We start from the raw sequence: 22,129 nt of genomic DNA on the forward strand, positions 1-22,129 counted from the left end.
GTACTTTTAGAAAATAGGAACAACAGCAACAGCTGTTGTTGTTTTAAAGTTTTAAAGTTAAATTCTAAGGTTGACTGGATTTTCTTTGATACTACAAATTGTTTCTTACTTGCCATAAAAACTGCTTTTATTCAATTTAATTTAAAGTGATAAAACAGAGGCGATTCTCCATATCAATTTCTGACAGCAGTGGATTATCCTTAAATATATACTTTGATATAACGCCGGGATTACTACAAGCAGCTCTGTGAGTATTGTATTTCAGAGTGAGCATCATCTCAAGTGTCCCCATTCATCTGTAAAACTAAACTCAGGGTTGTCTCTTTTTTCTCACCCCGCGGTCTGGGACTTTAATGAGAGGCGGAGCTGCGGTGGCAGGGATTATTCATGAAAAAACACTGACATTTTTTCAAACAAACGCCTTCGGGTTTTAGTCACTTGCCAGTTAGTGGCGTTTGAGGACACAGAAAAACACAAGCCGACTCTTTTTTTCCCCAGCTGATAACCCCACAGGCAGATTTCATGAAACGCTACGGCGCTCTGACGCCAGACAGCAGGAGACCTAACAGAAGAGCGGAAAAAACGACCGCTTCTCGATGACACGACGCACTGGCCCTTTATTGCTCAAATATTTCAACTTCAATATGTTTTATATTCGTAAAATACATTTTCCCGCCGCCTTTACAATTCTTTGCTTCTTAGTGTCTCCGGTGCTGCTAAAAGATACGACAACGTGTCGGGTAAGTTAAACAGAGTGCACTACAAAAGCGAAGAAGAGCAGGATTTATTTGCGTGAAATTACTGTAAACGCTACATGAGAGTGTATTATTATTATTATTATTATTTCCAGTCAAATTAATGAGTGGACTTTAATCTTTTGCTTCTATTTTGTATGTTTGAACTACAGCGGTTCAAGTTGCGCAACCATGTTTACAGAGAGGAAATGTAAATTAAATCAGAACACAATGATTTAAGATGAATTTGAATGACTTATTTAATTAAGAATAATGAAAACACACGCCAATAAATAAAAAAAACAAGAAAAAAAAATCCTTCCCAGAGACCAACAGTTTCTTGCTGTGACTGGTCAAAAATGGGGGACTTATTTTCCTCACATGTTTGACTCTTTTATGTCGGAGTCACGCTTTTATATGTGATACGTGATTAATGTGGGTTGAATTAAGCTGACTGCGACTTTCATTGGTCTGGATGGCAGCATATGTTGCCCAAAACCTGTATATCCCTTATTATAGCATTAACAGTGCCCTCACAGATATCCAGTGGGCTCTTGAGATGTTCCTCGTGTTGCTCCTTTTTAAAGCATTGCACATGGTTGAAAATAGTTTCAAATTATAATAGGCCTTTTTTCTTTTTAAAATCACATAAATATCTAAATGTTCTTCGTGATTTCTTAATATTTCCTAAACATGTTTTATCTTTCTTCTCCTTACTTTAGATTGGAAACCCAAAAGGTAAGTTATTTAATTTCTTTGACTTTTCTCCTTGTGAAAGTGTGCGAAAGCATCCTAACGCTCTTCTCTCCCTGCACAGATCATGTTGATGAAAGATGTCCTGTGGAAATGATAAGTTCTACAGTTGCTGGGAAGGCTTACTCTGAATGCGTTTCTGTTTATGTCTGGTTGAAAGCTGAGGGTACGGAGTGCAACCACGCCTTCAAAGTTCACGTATCCACCCTAAACACACATGTGGATGTATGTCACCACCTATAAAACTGTTATGTGGCACGACTGACAAAGTTGCTTTCTTCCAGATTTTAACAAGAGCCCGAAGCTTAAAATTCTCAGTCCAATTAAGAAGACACTTAGGCCTACCCTGAAAATACTGCCACAGAAAATACAGGTTGGTGTTACCTTTGCAGCTCCACCGAAGAGTTAGAAATGTCAGTATGACTATGCAGTTCATGATGTTAACAGGTACAGTGGTATCATCTCTCATTCTCTCTATCTCAGCGTGAGAATAAAACACGTAAAAGTGAAAAGTTCAGCTGTTGCGACTGTAACATCCCGCAGTTACCAGAGAGAAACACCAGTCTTCCCATGGTAAGATGGCTTTTTTCCTTCGAACTGCTAAAATATTAAGCATAGTTTTATAGATAAATATAACCTGATCGTGGCTGTTTTTTGTTGTTTTTTTCATTTGCAGTGGGTGCTTGCATATGACTGTGTAATGGCAAACACTAGAAACATTGTTTCCGTGTTCTACAGCACAAAATCACTAAGCTGCAATGTCACTTACAAAGTAGAAGGTAAAGGTGATCTGGAATCTGGAATACAATCTGTGCATTTCTCTACTGGATAAATACACTGATTTTTTTCAGACAACATGCTCTCATTTGATATTTTAATTGTGGTTGTGAACAGAGCTGTGAACATTTAGATTTAAGTTGGTGGCTTCATGTAAATCACATAATTTCCATAGTCATCGAAAACACTTAGTGACTCAACATCACCGGTGCACCGAATTTTGACTTTTGCTCATTATCAAAGCAATGGAAAGATTATCCAGATAGTTCTACGATGCACATTCGTTGTCTTTGAGTTGTTCATCTGCACACACTCGTGTGCCTCCAGTTATTCAAATATCCTGTGGCTTGTTTTGTGTGTGACAGAAAGCCCAGACTTCGATCTGTCTGTGGATTCGTCATCTAAATCTATCACTGTCGCTATGAAGAGAAAATCCATCAACGTCACCACGAAGACTGAATCTTTTACTGTTGCCATGAACACTGAGAAAGTCTATGTCAGACACTGTTACAAAAATATATGGGAATGCAAGGGCGAGCCCGAGCGGTGTCCCCTGACAGTGAGTATTACGGGCAAGTTTACTTATTACCTTGTTTTTGGTAGTGTTTGCACACTTATGTGTCATTCTGTCTGTGAACACGATGGCTCGAAAAGTTTTTAATTAATTCTGATGAAACTTTATTGGGGTCATGTTAACAATTCAATAAAATTTGGGTTACGTCCACTGAGGGGTCATCAAGGTCAACCTAATGCCCGATTGGTTGAAAATGGGCAAAAAAGAATATAACTTAGAAACTATGACTCTTACAAATGTGGTGTGTATTGTCAAAATGTAGAAATTACCACATTTGACCTTTGACCTCTCCTTCAAGGTCAATATATTTATCTAAAGGTCAACGTGGTGATAATGCTATATAAAGCTATTTCAAATGACAATAATGTGTCAGCATGGGTTACTTTTTGAGTATAGTTATTATGGTGTTGTTACGTAGGTTACGTTAACAGGTTATAACTGTTTAAATACATAATATATTAAATACATGTACAATGTGCTCGAATAAGTATTATTCTTTGAAAACAACATAGACTGGTGATTAAAATCTTTTTTCACTTGATATTTACTACTAAACATTTAAATTAATTAACTTAACAATCCAATGAAAACTACAGATGTGCTATATTCACATAAATTAAAACTAGTTACACTTCAAATGATGTAAAGTATATTAAAATGGGTTTCAAGTGGGCAAATTATTGGCCTGCACTTTGCTCTTGTTTTTACTGCACTGCAAACATCTTAAAATATGTTTAAAAAGAACAAAAAAAAAAAAAAATGGAAACATAAAAAAAAATACAGTTGAATTCCCGTAATACTCACTTTTTTAAAAACAGCAATAGGGCTGACCAAAAAATTGTACAGTAACACCAAATATAAGAAACAAACACAGGCCAGAGGGTAAAAGACACAGAAACAAAAGATCCATGGAAGTTAAACAATACAGGAGTCCCTAGAAAGTAACCTAAAAATCACAGAGAACATCTCACACTTGGTCCAAGGCCGGGGACTCAAAGTGGACTTAAACGTAAATATTCCATAAGAGAGTGAGCTGCCTTGACCAGCTTGTGTTGAAAAGTAGGCACGATTTGTTTGTAATGTGTTTGTGTGTGCTTTACAGAGTGATACATCCCAGTCAGTCATTCTCAACATCTCTTACCTGCTGCCCTGTGTGTGCATAGAGGTGAGCTGAGTGTAATCTTCAGTGGAGCAGTATTTTGTGTTGTCAGTATTCTTTCTTACACCAGGTCTTGTGTGCATTGGCAGGCATATTACACCCACGCCGACGCAACGCGGCGTAAAAAGTGCCCAATTGAAGAGACGGGAGTCATGGGTGAGTGTGACTGAGAACGTTTTTAGGCGTTATGATGTTTAGAAAGGGAGATAAGAAACTTTTGAATTGAATTCTTTTTTTTTAAGCACAAAATGTGAAAGCAGGACAACACCAAGCAAATGGTCCTCCGATTACATTAAACTATAAATAAGTAACCAGGTTTTAAGGAGAGAAAAAAAAACTGTGCAGACAAACCAGAGGGACGCACTTCTGTCTGAAGACAGCATTAAAACCGTGCACAAGCGAAACATTCTTCAGTGTGTCTGTGTTCACAGCATGATTCAGATGACTTAGGACCTGAATTTACTGACTCCTAGTTATGGCTGATTCAGTAGAGCGAGACAGATTCTTCAAGATAAGGCAGTTTAATAAAGTAACAAGTCAAAGAGAATAAAGCCCTCAGGGAAGTGAGAACTCAAAGGCTGGCATGGAAAAATGAGTCCCGTCACAGTTTTACGGCAGTTGAAAAACCAAATCCCATAACTTCAGAGCCTCAGCTTACACAATACTTCTTATCCAAAATTGACTTTTTGAGTAAGTATAAGGGTGTCGTCATTTTGCCCCTTCTCAAGCTCCATAAGACCTGGTAGTACGTCCTCCTCTGAGCTCTGTCTCTCTGATGTGTGGCCCTCCTCCGCCTCATATCCTCACAGCACTCAGTGTGACTCCACTTCCACAGTTCTGAGTAAAATCCTGTCTGCGTCACTCAGCCATCCACGGTCATTGTTAATGGTGGTGAGCCATGACCTCGCCTCTGTCAGTGCGCCCCAGGGTGGCTGTGGCTACAATGTAGCTTGCCATCACCAGTGTGTGAATGGGTGGATGACTGGATGTGTAAAGCGCTTTGGGGTCCTTAGGGACTAGTAAAAGCGCTATACAAATACAGGCCATTTACCATTTACAACAGGTTTATGTGAGTTATGTGGAGTTAAAAAAAAAAGAAGCTAGACTCTGACAAGTTATTTGTTAATATGATGTTTTAGTAATCAGACGTGTTTCTGTCATCTAACTCTTTTAATATTCATAAAGTAAAACGTTTTTTAGTAAAACTAATTGGAAACAATATCATGATATTGCATCATTCTGTGATCAAAGAAGGGACAACAACAACAAAAAAACCCAGAAAACAAACAAATAAACAATTTTGGGGGAAAAATGAAAGATGTAACATTTGATTTTGAATTAATGAAATAATAAATAAATATCAAAACACTTTTTCTTCTGGCTCTCAGGAGGATATACCAGTCCTCTAAAGCTAGGACTTCTGGCTTAAGCCATTTCTTTGTATTTGCTTTCCTGTCCATTAAACTCATCAAGAATCAAAGTAGGTCGTATTTTTTAAACTTGCAGATGGAGAATTTAGCAATCCATAATTGTACAAAACAAAAAAGAAATATGTTATTATTTGTCCTTAATAAAGCAACTAATTCTGCAAATAATAGTAATGTGTTCAGTTTTGGACACGTCCAAAATATGTGGTAATGGCCGGCTTTTTGGAAGCCACAGTTTCTCCAACAACAAGAAGAGCCTGAGCTTTGGAAAAGGAGCGCTCTACAGCTTTTAAAATGCTTATCTGTGAAATACTTGATAAATACAAGGCTCTTCATCATTCCCCTTGTCTTATAGTCTTTCACAATGCCAAAAAATGCAAACCTCACACAAGCTACAATACAAGTTTTGTAACACACGGGCCTATCACACTAAAACAAAACAAACCAACTCTTGTAATGCAGGATTCTGCAGCATAGGATGTTACAGATTTCCATAAGCACATCCGTGTCAGTTACTTCCATCCTCTTCTATTGTTGTGTTCAAGGAAGTTTTATTGCATTACCAGAAAGTGCTGCCAACTTTTTGTGTACACTGCTGTAAATCACGAGCATTGACACACAGCCCATTTACCTGTTTTTAATCTGTTTTTGCTGGCCACAGAGAGTACTGTGAGCCAACCACTTTTCTAAACATGTGCAGTGGTTGTGTTCTCTAAATTCATTCATTTAGATTGAATACATATTAAAGAGATTAATTTTTATCCGTATGACAAATACACATAATTACCCACTTAATTAACTTTTTGAACTTATGATCTGAGCTTTGCGACATGATGCGTTTCCTATTGGAAGCAGCCATCAGAAGATGGGTACAGTGTGGACATAAAGGGGCGGACGTGGTCAGCAACAGTACTCAGGCAGACTGTGATGTTTCAATGATGCTCAGCTGATACTAAGGGGCCCAAAGTGTCCCAGTAAAAGGGGCTTCACACCATTACATTCAAATTCTGACTGTGACCCAAAGGTCACAGCACAAATCAAGACTCATCAGATCAGGCAACATTTGTCTGCTCTTCTGTTGTCCAGTTTTTGTTCCTAGCTGACAGGAATAGTATGCTGCTGTAGCCCATCTGCTTCACATCTAGATGTGTTTTGCATTCAGAGATGCTCCTTGGCATGCTTTGGTTGTAACAATGGTTATTTCAGTTACTTATTGTATTCCCGCAGGCTTGAAGCAGTCTGGCCTTTTTCCTCTGACCCCTGGCATCAACAAGGCATTTTCACCCAGAGCTCTCCCTAGATATACTCTCTTGTTCAGATCATGCTCTGTAAACCTTCCAGATGATTGTGTGGAGAAAATCCCAGTAGATCAGCTGTTTTAGAAAGTTGTTTTGACCCTGTCTGCATGCATAAATACGCTGAATTACTGCCATGTGATTGGATGATCAGATATTTCCATTAACAAGCAGTTGAACAGGTATACATAACACTCTGGCAGGTTAATACAAGTTTCAATATGTGCTGTTATGGGGACTTCTTTGTTTGTTTGTTTACATAAGATAATACAAAAGAATCATGTTGCTGTATCCTTTTAAGAGATAATATTGTTAAAGAAGTTATCCAGCAGAGCAGCTGTGACTCCATTATTGATAATACTGCCAGCCTGCTACGCAGTAACTGATACAAGACGCATTTTTGTATTAATATGATAACAGGATTTAACACGTTTCATGGTACTTATATAAAGCTTTTTCTACTCAGGTTGAGCACTTTAAGCACTTACTACAAGCCTCATTCACCCATTAATTCAAGTGTCTTTTGTTTTCTATGTCTAAGGACTTTTAAACTAATGTTCATGCACTCACCCTCTGATGGATGCGTCGGGAGAAACTTGCCGTTCAGTATCTTGCCCAGAGCTACTTAGACATGAAGGTTGGAGGAGCCAGAGTTCAATACACTGACTTTCCACAGCCTGCTCCACCTACTGAGCCGCAGCTGTCCCAAATGAGTTACAAAGCGCTTTTAAAAACAGCAATAAAGTGCTGTACAATAACACCAAACATAAAAGGCAAACACAGGCCAGAGGGTAAAAGACGCAGAAAAAAAGAGCTACAGAACTTAAACGATACAGGAGTAAAAGTAACTTAAAGTAACAGTCAACATCTCACACTGGGTTGAAGTTGATTTAAAAGCAAATGTTGCCTGCCTTGACTTTTTTTCCTCTTTAAAACTCTATAACAGGCCCAAGCGTAAGAAACCCCCAGATTTCTAGTCTTAACCAAACTGAACAATCCTGGTCTATTTCTTCCTTCTTTTAGTGTCGTTACTAAGTTGTGCCAGTGGTCTGATGATTCTAGGTTTATAGTTATGGAACAAGAGACTCTTGAAAATGCACATGCAAAATTAAAAGTGTCTTCATGACGATGGACAAGAAGATGTTCTTTTTTTTGTTATTATTTTTGTCTGTCTCGTTGTCTAAAACTGACCCTTAAAATGCATATGTTCACATACATCTGTGTGTTCATGCATGTCTGTTTGGTGGTGTTTATTGTGATCCAGTGATACAGGTTTGCCAACGTTTGCATCCCGGGAATTATATTGGCATGCCGTTTTAATTTTTTTTGTGTTAACATCGCCTCAACAGATGCCAGAGATGTGTTTTCCTCCTCTGAAATCACTTTCTACACGGACGGTTTTACGCTGACAACACTGTGCCCAGCCAGCCGGCTGAACATCTCTGCCTCCCTCTGCTGGATGCAGCACAAACACCTCTGCACACCTGTGCTTAACTCCACCCTAAAGAAGAAAGACGAGCTTGTAAGCATAGCAGTATCCGTGACAAATATTTGTGGAAAAAAACAGTCTTTTTTTGTTTGTTTTTTAAACACCAATTTTGACTTTTTAACAGAAATATGACACTACTGCAGTGGACAAACACCCTCAGATGTGTGTGCAGGTGAGAAGCACCTAGATGCATTGATTGGAAACAGGCACCGCTACCTGCCGTTTATTCACAGATGTTAATTCGTTTTTACAGCTTTCTGTACAAGGCATACGTAACATCTCTTGCCCTTTTACAGCAGGTGAGTGAGTGGATGTGGGATGGAGGAATTTTACTAACAGCTCTAATAAGTCTCAGTTTGTTTGTGTGCTTTCCCTTATGGACTCAGTCTTCCTTTGTCCCCCACAGATAAGCCTTCTTGGGAGGTCTCTATTGGACCTGGAAGGCAGATGATAATAGTACATGTCATCTCGTTTTCTCCAGCGACGTTCTCAAGCCAACTCTGTATCTTTACTGAGAGTGGATGCACAGCTGTAGGGAAAGCACATTCAGTTACAATGGTTGGTAAAAATATGCATTTTTAATACAGATTAAAAAACAAGGCAAAAATTCATGCTAAAAGACAAATATGTGAACATGTGTGCATATGTTCTCTATTTTATAGGAAGGAAACAGAAGTGAGAAAATAATAAATTTGCCTCTTCACTTTTATTCTAAAAATCCTTGCATCCAGGTAAATATACATACACACATACATGTATGTATTTCTGGATTTTATGCATTTTATCATCTATATTCTCGTGTTGTCGTGCAGGTGTGGCAGTCGGATCCTGCTCGTCATGGAAGAAGAATTTTGTGCCCACACTGTAAGTGTACTCGCAAAACTGAACCTGCCACCATAAGTTGGTGCATCTGAATGTTCACACACACACAACTCCTACAAAGTAAATAAATTCCCCATTATCTGTTTTGTTTATTCTTTCCCGTTTTTCTTACAGACACGCACAATAGACGCGGCTTGTATGCGGTGGCAGTTCTGATATTTGTGTTTGTAGTTGCATTGTTTGGAATTTTTATCCACCGTGCTACAAAGAGGGGAGCTGCAGGTTAGTTCATTTGCCTCACTGCGAATCATGTTTTCATATGAAAAGCATTTACAGTTTCAAGGCACAGGCTAATTTAAATTGAATGACTACTCTGTCTTGCATTTATTTCAATTCATTTCATGTCATTTTAGCTTCACTGTTGGTCTTAAAGGAGCAACTGACACACGTACATTTTCCCATACATTCAGGTTGGCTGTATATCCAGAGGCCACTGCTGCTGGTGTGTTCATCAGGTCAGTCGGACCATATCTCTGCTGTGTGTGCATTAGCCTCAATTCTTCAGGAGGACCTAGGTGCCACAGTATGCACACCTCTGTGGGCGCAAAACTCTCAAAGCCAGGATGAGTCAGGGCCTGGTGTGGCAGATCTGGGCCCACTTCCCTGGCTGTATGGGCAGTGGGATGCTGTCTGTGAGGAGCAAGGAAAAGTGCTTGTAATTTGGAGTCCTGAAGCCAAGAAAACCTATGAGAAGTGGACAATGGAGAGGGCAAACACAGATAAGAGTGAAAGAAAAGAGGAAGACTGCAGAAATGCACACATGAAACACGAGAAAACCAAGGCAGAGCTGGAAGAGGATTTGAAGCAGAATGGAGGAAAACTAGGAATATTCAAAAAAGAAAAAGCTGTTGGAAAAAAAGATGGTGCTAAATTATGTGACGATAAAGACTTGTACCGACAAAAGGAGGCCTCTGCATTGATAGAGCCAATGTTAACAGCTGTGCTGGCTCGCTTAGAAAGGGTGCTGCAGGAGCACAAAAATCAAGAAGTTGTTCTTATCTATTTCCAGGGCCTCTGCCACAGCAAGGACATCCCAAAAGCCTTCAGAGAGGTCCGTCAGTACTGCTTACCCCAGGATTTCAGGGGTTTAATAGGGGAGCTGGGAGAGATGGCAAGAAGGACAACAAGATGGCACTGCTGGCCCAGAGTCCTTTCTAAAGTGCTGGCAATATGGCTGGCACAGAAACTAACTCAAAGGCTACAGACGCTCGTGCCTCAGACACAAGGAAATAAAGTGCAATCAAGAAAATGTCATTGATGAAAAAGACATTAGATAAGCCTGAGCAGTCTGAAGAGGCCTTTGGCTGCCCTACCTGGGACTGTGCAGGTGTACGAGTTTCTGCACGGGTCACCATGGAAAGCAGAGAAGTTTTACTCTCAAGTTTCAAAGTGACAGAAGTGTTTGTTTTTGTTTTTTTTTTTGCTGGAAACACGATCCACAAGACACGGGAGATGGTGTTCCATTGCAAGCTCCTGAAACCCTCACTCTATATGAACTATTCATTACCGAGCTCTGTTGTGTCTAATATGCCACCAGATGTTTTGCATGTTAAGAAGAGGTAAACACTCTGTCCTTTGCACAGCATTTAGCCTCTGACAGAGGGTTCTTTATATTACGTTCGTGACTGAAGCCCCAGTGAACACCTGTCTTATCTGCGTGAATATGCTAACCACTATGAAAATCTTGTTGCAAATAATACCTCACTTTCTTCATGAACACATTTAATATTTCAAAGTGATGTGACAGCACAGGTGACAAACTGCGTGACTGCTGTTTACAAAAAGCCTCAAATTTGCATAGGATTTTCTAAACACAGACATTAAGCCAAAGCTTTCATCCGATTTCCACTTTTACTGCAAATGTAAAATGCGCTTTACTAACGACAAGGTAACTGCATTCATATATTTATCTTTTTGGCCTTTAGTGGACTTAATAACTTTTTATATTAATAACTACTACTTATGACTGGGGCTGCTTCTACAACTGTGTCTACAAGCGTGTTATTGCATTTTTTTTTGCACACATACTATCTCCTGCATTTTAAAAGTGAAGAATAATTAACATTTTTGCTTTTTTTGTTGTATTTTTTCCCATTGTGCTTTTCACTATGCTTATTTAATGAATAGAAACAAAATTTTGAACATGAATGGTAAGACTGGGCTGGGGGACTCAATGAGACAGAAACAGAAAAAGCGAGTATTATTCAAATTATCCAACGGAAAACATACAGTGCAGTGGTTACCTCAAAATCTCAGAGCATTAGAACAAGAAAACCGTGTCTGTGGTACTTTCCCATGTCTTATATTTATTGCAGGAGTTTTATTAACTTCAACGGTGAACATTATGCAAAGTGAGTTTAAACAGAAAAGTAACATCTAGTCTGGATCTACAGACAAACGTGATTGACCTTTGAAGAAGTGTTTGTTCGGTTTCACTAGTTATTCCCTGAAGCTGTTTTCCCTTCTTAAGTATTTTATGGTGACATTAGCCTGCGGCACTGTTTGCATTATAAGAATATGTTTTGAATAAAAAACAGACTGCTTGACAAAAGAATTACTTTGACAAAGTATCTCTTTAATCGCAGAAATGTCTTTTTTCTGTATTTGTCGCCTGTTTTATAAGCTTCATATAATAAGTTGTTTGTTCATTTGAGTTACGCCAGCACAACAGCGACCAGGAGCTTGAGTGACAGACTTGCTAGACAGGATTAATCGTGAAGTAAACGTCTGCTGCATTATTTAGAAACCCACAGCAAAGAAAACACGAAGATTTCCATGTAAGCTTCTAGATCCCTACAAGAATCTGGAGGGTAGTTTGATGTAATACGGTAGCTGCAACAAGGCCACAATTTTATTATGTTACATGAATAAATACATCAAATAAATATGTAAATCAAACAAGTTACATATCTAGCTAGTATCATTTTGTTTAAACTGCAAAGGAGGGCATTTACTCTGGTAATATGTGGTAGACAAATAAATGTATATATGCATCTGCATGGTTTGCATATCTCCCTTAAACGAGCCATGTTGGTCATGTTTCAGGTGCCATAAAATGAGAAGTGAAACTAAAGAGTTTGTTAGTGCAGGTGTTTCAGTTTTCTTGATAAGATTATTAATCTAAAACAGTGGACCTAATAGGCATGTTCAGTCAGAGAGAAGTTAAAGGTATGCAAACGGAAAAAACGAGTCAGCAGCTTGCAAGTGAAAAAAACAACAACAACCATAAAGCGTCCGATGATGGCAAAGTTTAACTGAGCAACACAATGAAACTGCCCGCTGACTCCTTATAACTGTTTCAATCTGCTGCAAAAAATTTAAAAAAAAATAGACGTTAATAACCATAAAAATGTTGTTGTGACCGTTTAAGATAATGACAAACAACACACTTTTGTTCTGATCTGCTTCTCGTTACTTTTTGACTTTCGCTCTTCACAACAATCAGTGTGAGTCATGTTGCCAAGCAGGTTTGTTTTTATAATTTGGTGTGCGTGTGTCTATTTGTGAATGTTGCTGAATGATTCACCAGCCCTGCAGAAATACACTGTGCAGCTGACAGCTTTGCCCCCTCCTCCTATCCAACCTGCGCAGGTGGCGCAACTACACGCCCAACTCCAGATTATTCAGTTATCAGGAAGGGCGGTGAAACAAAATCCCAGGAGCCTCACAACACGTCGCTACTGTCGAGCTAGACATGATCGCGTTGTTCTCGTGCCGCCGAGCTCGGTGTTTTAAGTATAAGAAGCTCTGATTTTTATGTGTCCCGTGAGGAGGAGAGCGTAGCCGTGGAGCAGGAGACGTGCGTCGGAGTGAAAGGGCTTGTGCCAGGCGCAAAGGCGCACTCCAAAAATATGGGTCTCACACTCCGGTGGGTGCCACACGTGGTCTCCCTGCTGTTATCGCTGTGTTTCTGGCTGTTCGTGTCGGCAGGCGCGCTGAAGATTTTTAACCAAGACACACCTGAGTTCACCTGCAGCAAGGTAAGTGGGAATCCTGGGAACTGAGAAATGTTTCTTTTGGAATCAAGCGGTTAAAGAGTCACTCTTCTCTATGGGGCGAGAGTATTTATGACCGCTCAGTTCTAAGCTTGTAGCGCTTGTATTATGTCGACTATAGCGTTTATCATTATCAGGTCAGACACTAATAAAAACAACGCTAGTTATGGTACGCTAGTTAATGATTTAAGTGATCTAATTATAAAAGTGTGTTACCAAATTTTGTTATTGCTATCTTCTTTTTTTTTTCCTTTTTAAAAAAAAAAAAAAAAATGTAGGTGCAAAGGGAACAAAATTTACTGTGCAAACGTCTTTTTCTTGGAAAATTAGGATAAGAGACACCCTGTCATGAGACAGATGTTCATTACTTATTTACTCATCTACCTGAGTCTGGCACCTTACTCCGCCACTCCAATTCCGTGGAAGGTAGCTTGACTTCCCTGAAACTGTTGAGTCAGAAATGGCAGTATTCATGCACATGATGCAGTATGTAACATTACTTACATAAATCTTAACTGTCTTTATTCCTTGACTTTAAGCGGCAGTGAACATCATTGACGTTGGCGTGACATTTTCATAGGCGTTGCTGATTTGTCAAACAAAGAACAGAGATAAAAGCATTCAAAGCAAAAACAAGGAGCATACATAGAAGGATACAACGAAACATAAGCCTTTAAATCCAACACTGAATAAACATAAATGTACACGCAGGAGTGAAAGCAAACAAGTCATTGCAGTAGCATCAGATAAGAGTTAATATAGTGATGAGTGATGGCAGGATGAGTATGGATCCTCTTTAATTCTATAGATGTGGGCAAAAATAAGAGAGAGTGGTGCAGGACACGTAACAGGAGAGAAACAGTGATGGAGAGTGACAGATAGGTTCAAGCTGCGGTGACCCCTAAAGGGAGCAGCCAAAACAAGGGGAAGTAAGATATTGTAGAAGAATTACTCTACTACTACTGCAACAGAAAAGTAATAACAATATAAATAGACAGAACAAGGGAAATATAAATGCATACAGGTTTTTTGTTTTTTTTTAAATAACCAAAATGTTATTATAAAAATATTTGGAATCAGGCTTTCAAATATCTGAAGCTGCTCACTACAGTTGTGTGATAAATTGAAAGCTTTTAACTTAGAGACATATCCTGGATATTTTTTTACAAACTATTTACCAGACATTTTACTTACAATTGTTGACATCAATGGTACTTTTTAGATGTGATTCATTCAACTCTTGTTCACATTTTATTCTTTCTTCAGGGTTTGACTGACTGCCATGTGGATCAAGGTAGCAGCATGATCAGTTCTTGTGCATCCACTCTCACTGTTATCATCTCAATCCCAAATAAACCTGTTTGTCTAAAGCAGAAACGCTCTTGTTTTCACAGCTCCGTTTTCTGATGTCTTTCCTGATCCATACAGTAAAGTTGATGTTACACAGTTGCAGCTCGAAAGCGTTCTCTGCTGTTCAAACAGACAGAACTGCAGTCTTTGCCTTCAAGTCACCATCACTCTACAAGGTAGCTTTGCCATAAATCACTTTGAGAGACTACTGGGACACATTTCATAATGATGTCAAGCATCATATTTGATGGCGATGCTCTTAATGTTAAAATGTTTTCCTGCATTCTTATCATAGCTGTCCAGCTTGTTAACCTGTCGCATGTTGTGAACTAATGTTGTATTTAATGTTGCTGACATGATGATGATCCAAGCCGAAGAAGTGGGTGACGTGATGGATGTTTCTGAGGAGTCGGGGGATGACAGTGAAAAAGAAGGTGTGTGTGTCAAACAGAACAAAGTGTCTGAGTTTGTTAGCAGTTAGAATCATGTGCTTCAATCACAAAAAAATGAAACCTCATATTTTTCCATGACATTTTTCTCTATATTACAGCTTTTGTGAAAGTGCATTTTAGCATCCCGGGAACGTTAGAACGTTGGAAGGTACTCTATTTTAAACAACGCAACTCAACTGTTGACAAGTCGACATATAAGGTAACATTAGGGAAGAGTGAAGGTATTATTTAATGTCTGATTTGTTTTAATTATGGATTAATTAAGTAGTCTGTGGAGGTGGAGACTATGTTTGTTGTGTTTCACTACATGAAAGAGTACCCTTTATTTGGCATATTTGATCAATTTAAAATGTCATAATCATTCAAACAAAAACTCTTACCTATTAAACATGCCAAAATAGTGTCAGTTTTTCATGTTTCCAATGTCTGAGTTTAGGTTTTCCTTCTCCCGTTCCAGTCCAGATAGTAGCACAAGTAAGCATAGATTGGAATTGCGCTTAACTTCAACGAGCCTCAAAAAACAGGAAATAAGTAACACGTCACACTTTTTTTTTTTTTAGGTTGTTGCAAAATTCTATAAGGAAGTAGCACGTTAAATAAATAACTGGAAACAAGCATACACAGAGATGAAGAGGATATTAATACAAAGATTAAACAAAAGGCTAGGGGTATTTATAGACATATGAAGTAATCAGTTAAACACGGAGGGTAACAAGACATGACAGCAACTAATTTAAACAATGACAAATGAGGCACTGAAGGGTCCACTAAACTTATGAAATACAAACAGTAACTAGAATTAAACCAACAAGTACTAAAAGCTCAAAGTAAATTCAAACCTGTACAATAAACTAAAGTAAGAGTCATAAAATCATAATGCAACCAAACATAGCACCCAATACAAAGAAAGGCAGACAGAAACCAGAACTCAGAAATCCACAGAAATTAAAAAACACAAACCCCGGGACACGGCACAACCCTACACCTCCTGGAGCCCACACGAGGGCGGGCCCATGTTGCTCTTTTGGAGCTCAGGCTATCAACCATTAATTAGAGATATTTTGTTGCTTAACAAGTCCACTATTTTTTGGGGGGGATCACACCTCATTTGTATTTTGTGCTTCACTTGAGTTGACTATTCAATTAAGGATGTTGTTTTAAACTGTTCTATTGATGTGTTTCTGCCTAAGTAACAGATATGAATACTTTCTCCATTATGGATAGACTCTCTGCATTCTCATAGAATCAATCTAAGAGCTTTACTAAATACAATTAAATGTTTTAAAGTTTACTAAATATTTCCTGCACTTCCAGCTGCTGTTGAGAGAAAAAGTGGACTTTGGCAGTCCTGTTATGGTCAGTGTAGACTCAAAGAGTCAAAATATGACACTTCCCTCTTTAAAAGACGGTGAGTTTAAGTTAATGGGAGCAAAATTATGATGAATTGTAGAGCAGTGTTACCCAACATTTACTACACCCTCTGTTTTTCAGTTTGTGATAAGGAGCTTAACGGAACTATAAAGGAATGTGGTAAGACACTTTCACAAACCAGAAGTAAAATGCAGGACTGGTAAAAACGGTTTTACACCATTGAGTGAGTTGATCCAGCCAAGTTCTAATTTATGACTATTGACACGAAGGTCCCAGACTCCGTGTGGTGAGAGATCATCAGAGGGATGTCATTCTGCAACTTAAAAACGCTGATGTCAGACAAGGAGATGCAATCAAATGGCAGATGGTTTGGGATAAAATCCCTGCAGAACAGCGTGCATGGGTGGGTCAATATTAAACTAGCCAGGCCAAATTTATATTTTGTTCTGGTAGTGCAAAATCAGCATCATGCATGTTTATTTGTTTAACTTTGTTTTCATCTTTGGCAGCCCGAAGAGGAGAATCAGGTAGTCATTTCATCAGACTTTGTTGCACCATGCCTGTGCTTCCAGGTAAGCTAAAATATTAAGTGACAGCTAAGCTATTGGCAAATACATAAGTAAATAAATATATATGTAAAATAATAAATATAAAATTATTTACAGGCATGGTGGAAGGGATCATTAAAAACACAAATCTGCCCTTTCAAAAACAATGAAGGTAAATGGTGTTGCCTGACATCAACTTCAGAACACATTTGCATGGGACATTAATTTTCAGACATGGAGAATTGCATGTTGTTGTTGTTGTTGTTTTTTTTAGATGCACTCAAAAATATGCAGCACAACGTGTCTGCAACTTTGGTGGAGTCTCATTTTTGGGATGGTGGCACAAGGCTGATCTGGAATGTAAGTGCGCCATGTATACTGGAAGCAGAGGTGTGGCTGTGCAAGAAAGACCAGGTGGGAGGCCAGTGTGAAGAGGTGATGGGTTCCAGACAGAGACTAGAAGCTGAATGGGATGAACGAAGCAACAGATACTTGGTAAAAATGGCAAAAATACTGAGTGTGATGTAATGTAGTTTTCATGAGCCAATATGTTATAATTTTAGAAATGACTGCTATGAGTCAATATATTCTTTTCACTGTGTCTCCAGAAAAACAATGCATTGTTAGCACCAAAAATAAACTTTAAACCTTATAGTCAGAAAAAGGCAGAAACAAAGAAGCAAATAGGAATTTTTTTTTTCCTTCTTCCAAATGTAACAAACCAGACATAAAGCAGACAGCAAACAGTCAGGTAAGATTATTTTAATAACTGGAGTCTTATTTCTGACCATCTTCCTCATTTTGGGTTTAACTTCATACGGAGCTGCCTTGTTTGCCTTGAAATATCTCTGTCATGAGTCACTCAGTTCAAATCATCCTCTGCCCTTTTACGTCACTCAGACAAACAGATATCTACATCTACAGAAGAATGGCGAACAGTTCCAAGCTTGATTCACCTCAAGAAAAAACAAAGAAAAGAAAGAATGTGTCCAACATTTAAATAGATATTCAGTTGTACCAGAATTTGAAGTCTCAACATGAAGTTTTAAGGGGGGGTAAAAATATAGTTTTAAACTAGAATGTTTAAAATGATCCAGTAAATTACCAAAAGGTTGATTTCAACACACCAGAAATTTACACATGCTTAAAAAGCAGAACCATGGGGAATGTGAAGCCATGATGCTTTCTTTTATCTTGATCACATAAAAGAGATCACATTCATGAGCGGTGATCTTACAATATCAGAACTAGATGAAAAACAATAACAGAGGTTTTATAAATGTCTTGAGAATGCAAACTTTCTATTTTTGTTTTGTTTTGTTTCTTTTAATCCTTGAAATATTTAATGTTTGTGGATCATTCAGTGCACCATTGTGTGGGAACAAAGCTTTTTTACAAAAGTTTTTTCAACTGGCTGCAATCGAACGACAGACGAAAAACGCAACTCAGGTGATGCGTGAAGAGCCTCTGTCAGTTGCACTTGTTGATTTGAATAACATGCTGCACTTTGTTCTGTTATGATGGTTCACTGAAGTCAAAAGGATTGGTGATTAATCTTCTCTTTGTTCTTTATCGCGCTTTAATGGCTGTGACTGACTATGACTTTTCTTTAACCCTTCAGCAAACAGGAGAGTTCAATGTGTCATCTCACCCTCTGCTATGTGTTCAGGTGATGCCTCAAACATAAAATTATACATGAAACTGAATGTATTCTTCACTATGCAGACTGTGCTAACATAAACTCCTGCATTTATTTTTAGATGAAGATTAACGGGACAAATTCACCCTTAGAGCTCCAGTGTCCGTTTGCCAGTAAGATTGTGTATTACTATCTATTCGATTAACGGATTGATAAATTCTTTTAAAGCAACATCCAAATAAAACCCCACTTTCTTTCATTAATATGTAAAAAAATAAGTAATTACATAGTGATTTTTTTTTAAATATAACATTCCGTGTCTTTATTAAAGTTTCATATTTTCACATTTTTACAGCATCTCGATTGCGATGGAGCCTGGTGCTCATCATTGGATTACTATTCATGTGTTTAGCAATACTGGGAGCGTATTTGATACAAGGGATTCTACAAGGTCAGTTTCCAGTTAAAGTGTCACTGAAAAACAGAATAACTGAATGAGTGTTCTTAGAAAATATGTTAAAGGCATCTTTGTTTTCCATACAGGCTATGTTTGGAAATGGCTGAAAGACGAAGACGTTAAAGGTAGGAAAAAGCATGACGTTAATTTCACACTGGGTCACCAGTATTTCCACATTCCTTGTTTTCATGTTTTTGTTTCCAAGCTTACTTGGCTTGACTTTTATGCCATAATCTTGATTTGAGTGATAATTCCTTGTAGGTTTGTTTGATCAAATACTGATTATAGCTATTGAAATGTTCTATTTCAGGGGCTGTGGGCGGTGTTCATGTCGTGTTGCTCTACCCACCTGATGATAACCCTTGCCTGCCAGAGCTGTTGTGTCATTTGGGCTCATCTCTCCAGACACTGGGCTTTACTGTGTCTCTAGACCTGTGGAGCCACACTGAGCTCAGCATGCTGGGACCTGTGCCATGGCTCCACTCACGACTTGATCAGCTGCAAAGGCAAGGGGGCAAAGTGGTGCTAGTCCTAACCCAGGCCTCCTGGACAAAGGCTGAAGAATGGGGAGCTCAGCGCTCTGAAAGGAAAAGACACGTGGAAGAAGAAGAGGCAGGAAGAGATTACCCTGGGTCTTCTCGCTGTGCGGATGTTTTCAGTGCTTCACTGAGCTGTGTTCTAGCAGACTACTTACAGGGCCGTGCTGGCGAACGGTTTATGCTGGTGCAGTTTGAATCCTTCCCACCTGAGCCCCCAGGTAGTTTCCGACCGCTGCCAGAACTTTTCCGAGGCCTGCACGTCTACAGCCTTCCATCCCAGAGCCTGGGTTTCCTGACTGAACTGGCTGGAGCTCGTCAAGTAGCTACTGCATCAGCCAGACGGAAAAGAGCAGGGGGGCTCAGGATGGCATCCCGGGCTCTAGCCCAGAGACTGTCAGCATTCACAGCAGGGTCAAATGTATTACGTCTTGTGGGGGTGCACCAGAGTTGTGTTGCCGTAGGGGTGGAAGACTCTGGGGAAACTGTGCCTTTGCAGCCCAGTCTTATCACACCCCCATCCAGCCCTGACATGGACCTGCAGGCCAGTGAAATGGAGTGGGCCTGACAACAGGACAGGACAGCTATGGTTTCGTTTTGGGATGTGCAACCAGTAATGACACAATCTGAACTGTTGCTGATCATTACATTTGCTACTTCAGCTTCTTTATTTCAGGAAAACCTCTGGAATCCTAGCCTGTTGAAAATGAGGCATTAAAAAAATCAGTCATATTATAGCTTGAGCCAGTGCTGCTCTAGGAAAAGCAATAAAATATCACCACCTCCAAAAGAAAAAGGTGACAGCAGATGCAAAGGTCTGTGGTGACTATTTTTGACAAATAGCATGGCTCAGGAGGGCTACAAAATGAGAGTAAAGTGTGGAGAAAAACTCACTGTGTGCACACTTCTGTTTCTATGACACTACTACACACTTGTACTACTACTGCAAGCAAAAGTTTGTGAAGTTCATGAAAAAAATCAGCAGTACCTGTCCCATTTTTGGAGGTTGACATGCATGTATCTTGGCAATTTTGCAGAATGTTAAGAACAACTGGAATTTCTGCATTGATTATTCATAAAATGTGTTCATCATCATCAACTTACACATGCTATTACATGTCTTTATTGAGCACTGTGAGTAATAACTGGCAGAGCAGACAGTGGGAAAAAAGTAAGTGAACTCTGTTTCTCTACCTTTGTTTTAACATTTCCTATAGCTGCTAATGAGGATTTTACCCCGCCCCCAAAACTGTTTCATTTCATTAGTATTTCTGGGATGACTTGAATAAGCAGCACACTTTTATTATCTCAAATTACCTTGAGATGGGCATTTCAAAATATGAATTTCCTTCTTTTTCAACCATCATGTTCACTTACTTGGTTCAGCAAATTTATAATATTTACTTGGCCCAAGGTTAAACCTTATTTTATGAGTAACCAGTACAGCAATACCAGTTCTGTATAACTGCGTATCAATGCGCTGAAAGTAATGAAGAAAAAAGAAACCATAATGTTGTGTTTCTGACTTTATATATGTAAATATATTTAACCAGTTTGTCTTTGCATGTTCATTTTGTTTTATACTGTTTTCTTTTTTTTCTTGTTGTCTTAAATAAAGAGCTAATGTCGGTATGTCTTTGTGACATCAAATGAATAAGCTTCCGTGCATTTGCAGAATAAGCTCGTTGACATTTGTTTAACATGCATATCTGTGAAAGCTTTAAGAATAAAAAAACACATTACAACAACAGTTTTTGTTAAATAATGGTTATTTTTTTTTAACATGTTATTATTATCACCAGTTAGGGGTCCTAAATGCATCTAAGCTTTAATTATGCAGTTAAGAGTCAACCCCAGGATGGTGGTAGAGTGGTCACAGCAGAAGGTTTCCCGGTTCAAATCCTAGCTGAGGCTTTTCTGGTGTGTGTAGTTTGCAAACATGCAGACTACACACACCACCTCCAGAGTGTCTGGAGTGGGCCTTCTTCCACAGTCCAGAGACATACATTGTAGGTTAATTGGATGAGAGGTAGATAAAATGTCAGTAAGACCACTTAAGGTAGATAAATGTGAATGCATTATGTGCCTATCTGGGTATTTGTACCTGTGCTCTTTGCACCTGCAAGCACAAATAATCACACTGTAAGAAAATAATCTAACAATAGAAAAATATTATAATCATTTAAAATAAAAAAAAAAGATTAAACTAACAGAGATTGAAACCAAGCTCAAAAGAAACACGGCAGAGCAGATCTGCGTTTATTTAATATTCAATATTGATAATTATAAATGCTAGTTATGAGGATCTTTATGACACCCTCTCCATATAGTTAGGGCTGGATCAAGTGACACTGAATCTTACCTTAGTTACGCTGCAATAGGCCTGGGCTCCAGGTCATGATGTGCTGAGTGTTTCTTCTTCACTTACCTCTTTTACTCACTCATGTGTTTATACACCACTCTGCATGAATGCATCATCTCTGGCTCTCTTCCATGGTGTGTCTTTTGTATGTCCTGTCTTGCTAACGTTCACCCACAACCAGTTGGGCAGGTGGCTGCCCTCCCCTGAGCCTGGCTCTGCTTGAGATTACTTCCTGTTAAGAGGGTTGTTTAATTTTGGGGGTTTTCTTTGTATTATAAAGCCCAATATGAAGCGCCTCAGGGTGAGTGCTGTTGTGAGTTGGCGCAATA

General features: G+C 38.9%; 2 protein-coding genes across 4 annotated transcripts; both read left to right on the forward strand.

Annotated features, from left to right (window-relative positions):
* The first annotated feature begins 377 nt into the window (after positions 1–377).
* On the forward strand, positions 378–11,644 carry LOC102079081 (uncharacterized). Its single transcript, XM_013274523.3, has 17 exons — positions 378–740; positions 1,457–1,472; positions 1,552–1,653; positions 1,772–1,860; positions 1,971–2,060; positions 2,164–2,266; positions 2,630–2,823; positions 3,941–4,003; positions 4,087–4,153; positions 8,069–8,241; positions 8,333–8,380; positions 8,462–8,507; positions 8,615–8,766; positions 8,871–8,939; positions 9,021–9,072; positions 9,205–9,312; positions 9,501–11,644. Exons 1-17 carry the CDS (start codon positions 597–599, stop codon positions 10,346–10,348), a joined length of 2,364 nt encoding a protein of 787 aa, XP_013129977.1. The 5' UTR covers positions 378–596; the 3' UTR covers positions 10,349–11,644.
* Positions 11,645–12,470: 826 nt separating this feature from the next.
* On the forward strand, positions 12,471–21,188 carry wu:fl23c11 (interleukin-17 receptor C). Of its 3 annotated transcripts, none has more exons than XM_019349636.2 (16): positions 12,471–13,070; positions 14,352–14,379; positions 14,480–14,611; positions 14,789–14,869; positions 14,986–15,086; positions 16,202–16,295; positions 16,379–16,417; positions 16,528–16,661; positions 16,768–16,830; positions 16,924–16,978; positions 17,081–17,301; positions 18,428–18,475; positions 18,567–18,618; positions 18,801–18,896; positions 18,989–19,027; positions 19,213–21,188. In XM_019349636.2, exons 1-16 carry the CDS (start codon positions 12,942–12,944, stop codon positions 20,004–20,006), a joined length of 2,106 nt encoding a protein of 701 aa, XP_019205181.1. In that variant the 5' UTR covers positions 12,471–12,941; the 3' UTR covers positions 20,007–21,188. The 3 variants fall into 3 exon arrangements, with proteins under 3 accessions (XP_019205181.1, XP_019205182.1, XP_005448753.1); XM_005448696.4 differs by having other exon boundaries at positions 12,472–13,070; positions 14,807–14,869; XM_019349637.2 differs by lacking the exons at positions 16,202–16,295; positions 16,379–16,417; positions 16,528–16,661.
* The last annotated feature ends 941 nt before the right edge of the window (positions 21,189–22,129 follow it).

This window comes from Oreochromis niloticus, linkage group LG20 (genome assembly GCF_001858045.2).
Source record: "Oreochromis niloticus isolate F11D_XX linkage group LG20, O_niloticus_UMD_NMBU, whole genome shotgun sequence".
Classification (NCBI taxonomy): domain Eukaryota; kingdom Metazoa; phylum Chordata; class Actinopteri; order Cichliformes; family Cichlidae; genus Oreochromis; species Oreochromis niloticus.